Source organism: Pteropus vampyrus, unplaced genomic scaffold (genome assembly GCF_000151845.1).
Source record: "Pteropus vampyrus isolate Shadow unplaced genomic scaffold, Pvam_2.0 Scaffold44, whole genome shotgun sequence".
NCBI classification, from domain to species: domain Eukaryota; kingdom Metazoa; phylum Chordata; class Mammalia; order Chiroptera; family Pteropodidae; genus Pteropus; species Pteropus vampyrus.
In genome coordinates, this window is record NW_011888825.1 from 2,522,272 (window position 1) to 2,528,148 (window position 5,877).

Consider the following 5,877-nt stretch of genomic DNA (forward strand, 5'->3'; position numbering starts at 1 on the left):
AAAAAAAAAGATCTGTACTAACCCAATGAAATAAGCCTACTCTGGGTGGTAAAATAGGTCACTTTGGTATGATGGTGGGCCTGGGGTAAACTCGGTCAACTCTGAGGCTTCCTTCATAGTAAATACAGTTACTACTTTTGTTAAATGTCCACTATGTGGAGGCACTGTATTAGGTAATTATACACATCTTCTCTCGCCCTTACCTTCTTACCCTGGAGAGATGTTGTTATTCTATTTTATAGGTGATGAAACTAAGGTGTAGAGTATTAAGTAATCTACCCAAGTTTAAAAAATAAGAGAGGCCAAATTAGGGCTAATACCCAGTTTATCTGGCTTTAAAACTTGTATTCTTTTCTCTCTCATGCTGTTTTTTAAAGGCCTTCCTGATTTTCTAAGCTTTGTATAGGTCTGTGATAAGCAACTGTGTCATTTGCTCCTTTTATGTACCAAATTAATGTGTATTGGTATCACATAAATTGTTCAATTTCCCATTGGGCAAGAGTCTGGATAGTCTAGAAAGGCTATTTCCTTACCTGGTAGGTGAGTTCCTTTACTCTTCTCTCATGTTTCCGCAAACCTTTAACAGCCTCAACATTGCGTTTTTGTTCATTTTCAACCTCTCCTTCAAGCTCACGTACCTGCAACCAAAAAAGATGCTTATAAAATTAATCTTGGAGGATATCAATTAGCCCAGAATCTACTGAAGATAGTGGGTGATGTCTCCAGCCCCAGGACAAAGATGGGAGTCACTATGTAGGAAAAAAGAGGGATAGAAGGAGTGCCGTTTTCTCCTTCCCAGATGTGGAGAGCTTGAGATACACACTCTGGCCTCCAGTTTCTGGATCTGCTTCTTCCCGCCCTTCAGGGCCAGCTGCTCAGCCTCATCCAGACGGTGCTGCAGGTCCTTCACTGTCTGCTCCAGGTTCTTCTTCATCCGCTCCAGGTGGGCGCTGGTGTCCTGCTCCTTCTTCAGCTCCTCGGCCATCATGGCTGCCTAATTAGCAAATAAATCAAGAAAATAAGGAAACCTGGTAGTGGTGGGTGGCACACACATATCAGTAAAACAAAGGCTCATCTTGCTCACATCAGTAATGGCCTTCTTGGCTTTCTCTTCTGCATTGCGTGACTCTTGAACTACTTCTTCCACTTCACTCTGGAGTTGTGAAACATCGTTTTCCAATTTCTTTTTGGTGTTGATCAAGCTTGTATTCTGTTAAAAAAAGTCAGTGGAAATTTGCAAGATTTGCAGTTTGCTCTCTTTGGACTTTACAGATATCTTGTTGGTTCATACAAGGGACTAATGGGAACATTTCACTAAACTTTAAATATTTGTTCAGTGCAAAATAACTATTTGCAAGATTGGAACCCCCCACCATTGCCTCAAGTCCCATCTCATTTATGAATAAGGACTTCCGAGGTTTAAGAATACCTATATCAATTAATTGATGTCTCAATTATATTTCAACTGAACATCACTAATATTCTATCTTTAAAAAGGTTGGAAACATTAGGAAAGAATAGATACTTTTTGTGAAAAGGCACTAGGAGTTTTTCAATTAGAAGGAATCTATTCTCTGTGAACTTTTATGCTTTGGTTCCTTGGCGAATGCTGAATTAGTCTTATGAAAACATTTTCTTAAAATTTCAACCCAGTGATTCTTAAAGGGAATCACTACTATCTCTATGGGTATTTGGAAATGTTTGGTTGTCAAAATGACTAAGGGTTGCTCCTGCTTTTAATGTCTGGGCAAATCAGGAATGCTAACTGTCTTGCAAGGCACAGGGACAGTAAGCAAAACAAGGCCAAATACTGAAGTGCCCCTGATGGGAAACACTGCATGGAACGTTTTCAGATTTTGGAGTCAACAAATATCTTTGTTTAGGTATGGTCCAAATCATGGTTTTCAAAATAAAGAATCAATTTAATTTAAAAACCAATTTGATTTTTAAATAAAAAAGTAATACCCTCTTTTTTTTGGTAGAAAAATCTAAAAAAGACAAATAGGAACACACACATAAAAACACTTATAACCCCAGATCCCAAGATAACCACAATTAATATTTTAGAGCATATCCCCTATCCTTTTTAATATACTTATAAAAATGGAGTACTTTTATATTATAATTCTGATTCACTACTTAACAATACACAAGCATTTGTTTGATGTGAGGGTCCCACCTGGGTGTGCAGGAGCTGGACACGCTCGCTGGCATCTAGGAGCTCCTGTTCTGCAATTTTCCTGCTCCTCTCAGTCTGCTCCAGAGATGCCCGTAGCTCCTCCACCTCAGCCTGCAGCAGGTTGGCTCTGCGCTCCACCATCATCAGCTGCTCCTTCAGGTCCTCCTGGCCCCGGAGAGCATCATCCAGGTGTAGCTGGGTATCCTGTTAAGTAAAAAAAAGTCCTTAGACACTCTGAAAAGGATATGAACATCTCTGGAAATGAACTGGAAGAAAAGACTGGTGCCAGGAACAGGAAATGACAGGTCTGTCATTTGAAGGATCATGAAAATGGTGATGGCACCAGTTCAGGTGAGCTATATAATTTGCTAAAAGAAAAAAAATGGGTGGTTTAACAAAGAAGGTGTTTCGAGGAACGGAAAACAGGTAACTTGCCTGAATTATCTGAATGGTTAAATGTGGACTCATTTACCTTCAGGATCCCTTGGGTATTTCTGTAGTTCCTCAGGGCCTCAGCAGCCACGCGGTTGGCGTGGTTCAGCTGGATTTCCATTTCATTCAGATCTCCCTCCATCTTCTTCTTGAGCCTGATGGCATCATTCCTGCTCCTGATCTCAGCATCCAGCATGGTCTGCATCGACTCCACGACTCTAACGTGGTTTCTCTTTAGCTGGTCAATTTCCTCATCCTTTTCAGCAATTTTCCTGTCAATTTCAGACTTGACTTGGTTCAGCTCCAGCTGGATGCGCAGGATCTTTCCCTCTTGATGTTCAAGTGATGCCTCAACAAAACAGTGATCAATTAATAATGGAAAATAAGTTGAATATTAGGAGTATATTCCTTGTGAGTCAAACTTTCATTATATCAGTTTATGTAATATTACAAAGCACAATACAATAGTTTTAGGAGCCTGCTAGGTAAATCATTCTTTTGTTTATTTAGTGATGGATTCTATGGGTCAGCTGTATAATAAAGGTGCTTTGTAAAGTATAAAGTGCTATACAAATATTATTCATGATTAATTATATGATTAAACTTTAGTAAACATGAACTATTAATCTGTTTTATAAATACAATGTTCATGTGTGATATTCAAATTCCTGCTGTAGAAACTCTGTTTTAAAACATATATGTAATCAAAACATTTTTTGATTACATAATACATGTATAAAATCTCTTAAATATCGCATCATATGGATGTTCCATAATTTTCTTAATTTTGTTCTTACAGCTTTGCTTCCATTTAATATTATTTTCTTGGGATAGTTTTTTTAGAATCGATGGGTTATAGTATTTACATGTTTAAGGCTTTTGATTACTATTGCCAAATTGCTTTTCATAAACGTGATAGGATCAGCTTCTCACCAGCTATGTACTAATGTGTCCACTTTACAGTATCATTGCTCACTTTGAGTGTTTCACTGGTTTGTCTTTTATCCCCCAACCTCCCACTACCTGAAAACATATACCTCTGCTTCCTCTAAGGCAGCCTGAATGTCACATTTCTCTTGTTCCACTTGCTTCTTTATTTTCTCCAATTCATGGATTTGCTTCCCACCCTCAGCAATCTGCTCAGTAAGGTCAGAAATCTCCTCTGTGGGTGAACAGGTAAGGGAGAAGTGGTTAGCCGATGGCAACATGGGAAGGTCCATGCAAGGCTGTGTGTGGTAGGGAGGTTCAAGAGGACTCACGCTGCAAGTTCTTATTTTCTCTCCTTAGTGTTTCAAGTTGATCCAGAGATTCCTCATAGGCATTCTTCACCTTGAACAACTCAGTGCTGAGAGAACGGGACTCCTTCTGGGAAGCCTCAAGTTCAGCCTGAGTTTCCTCATACTTCTGTTTCCATTCTGATAAGACCTGAAAAGCAGTAAATCATCAGCAGATACAAGGAGAAAGGGAGACCAAGTAAAACACTGAGAATGTAAGCAGGCTGGGCCACCTTGTCAAAGTTCCTTTGCTTCTTATCAAGAGCTGCGCAGGCAGCATTTGTTCTTTCCACATCAAGCATGAGATCCTCCACTTCATTCTGGAGCCGCTGCTTGGTCTTCTCAAGGGAGGCACATTTGGCATTCACGGCTTCTACGTGTTCCTCAGCTTCCTGCAGACGCTGGGCCAACTTCTTCCTGAAAAGTTAGCCAGGTTGCTAAGGAGAGTCGCGGTCAAGAACAGGGGGAAGTGATAACCTTCTTGGACCCCTTCCACAGTCCATTTTCCATAATGGCAAATAACGTGGTTTTCAAAACTGGTTGCCAGAACTGCTTCCTAGATTGATGAACTGTACGAAAAGGTCCAAAGTGGTAAACAATTGGATTCAAGTCCTTGGTATGTTATTGAATTCTTAGTGGCTACTGCTAGTGCTCCATTGTATGTGTCTTACCATACAGGTAAATCAGAATTTTCAGGACTTCTGATTGAATATGCTTGTGGAGAATGTGTGGCCAGGACAATTTTATTGATTGATTTATATATCTCATCTCATTTGAAAAAGGATTCAAAGCTAACTACTTTATTGGATAAAAGTATATTGAGCATATTAATTTGCTTTCTCAGACTTTCCATTTTATTTTATGTACTTTTTCTCTAGAGAAAAATAGCCAATTTCTTCTAATTGTACATATTTAGACTATCTCTCTGGAGAAAGAAATTAATGGATAAGTTAGGATAATTCATACAGTTTAAGCAAAGACAAGTTTTTTTCACTTCTGAATTACCTATATTCTTCATTCCCAATTGTGTGCCAACTATACATCCTTAAGATAAAGAAAAATCTCAGTTTTAAAACATATATTTTTTTCTGATTACATAATACATGTTCACTGTAGAACATGGGGGTGATATATAAAAACAAAGAAAAAAAACCTTGTGTTGTGCCCCCACTCAGAGATAACCATTTTAATGTGGTGCATTTTCTCCTAGTCTTATTTGTATTTATACATATTTATACATAATAAAATTATATGGTATATGCTAATGTGTACATTGCTTAAAAATTATTGTCTATCATAAATATTTCCCCATATTAATTATATTTAATTTCTGTATAAAATTGTATCAAATGGATGTTCCACAATTTTCTTCATCTTGTTCTGAGATTGGACATTGTGCTGAAAGCTTTACTTCTTTTTAAGATGTCCAAAAAAAATCTACTTGGAGGTCCCCTTTGGTGTGTACACAGACTAAGGCTTTACTTGATTTAGAACAATCCTGGACATTTTGTATTGTTTGATGACCTCTAACATGAGTTTTAAGAGCCATCTCTTTCTACTGCAATGTATAAAGTGGGCTCTGGATTCACAATATCTGGTTCTAATCCCAGCTGTACCATTTTTTAATCATATGTTGTTCGTTAGTTGATTAACCTCTCACAGCTTCAATTTCCTCATCTGTAAATAGGGATATGAATAATAATACCAACATAATGTTGCTACAAAGGCTAAACAAGCTAATGTATATGTAGTACTTGACACACAGTGTGTACTCTGTAAATGTTAACTTCTGCTATTATTATATCACCATCATCAATGCCATCACAGCTGCTTCTGGAAGTTGCTGAGTTGGACAGCTAAGAAACCATGTCATTTTCTTCCCCCAGAGTATATAGTACATACTTGGCCTCCTCCAGCTCCTCTGTGCGCTGGATGGCGTCTGTCTCATATTTGGTCCTCCACTGGGCGACCTCGCTGTTGGCCTTGGACAGC

At 38.5% G+C, this 5,877-nt stretch overlaps 1 protein-coding gene across 1 annotated transcript in view; it reads right to left on the reverse strand.

Moving 5' to 3' along the window:
* LOC105291360 (myosin-8) overlaps positions 1 to 5,877 on the reverse strand; it is a 26,796-nt gene that overhangs the window by 2,025 nt on the left and 18,894 nt on the right. Inside the window, exons 13-21 of the mRNA XM_023529946.1 lie at positions 5,788 to 5,867; positions 4,119 to 4,302; positions 3,871 to 4,036; positions 3,649 to 3,773; positions 2,652 to 2,960; positions 2,180 to 2,383; positions 1,085 to 1,210; positions 824 to 994; positions 534 to 638 (exon numbers count right to left, since the gene is read on the reverse strand). Coding sequence (XP_023385714.1) covers positions 534 to 638; positions 824 to 994; positions 1,085 to 1,210; positions 2,180 to 2,383; positions 2,652 to 2,960; positions 3,649 to 3,773; positions 3,871 to 4,036; positions 4,119 to 4,302; positions 5,788 to 5,867 — 1,470 coding nt within the window. The remainder of the gene's footprint in view (positions 1 to 533; positions 639 to 823; positions 995 to 1,084; positions 1,211 to 2,179; positions 2,384 to 2,651; positions 2,961 to 3,648; positions 3,774 to 3,870; positions 4,037 to 4,118; positions 4,303 to 5,787; positions 5,868 to 5,877) is intronic.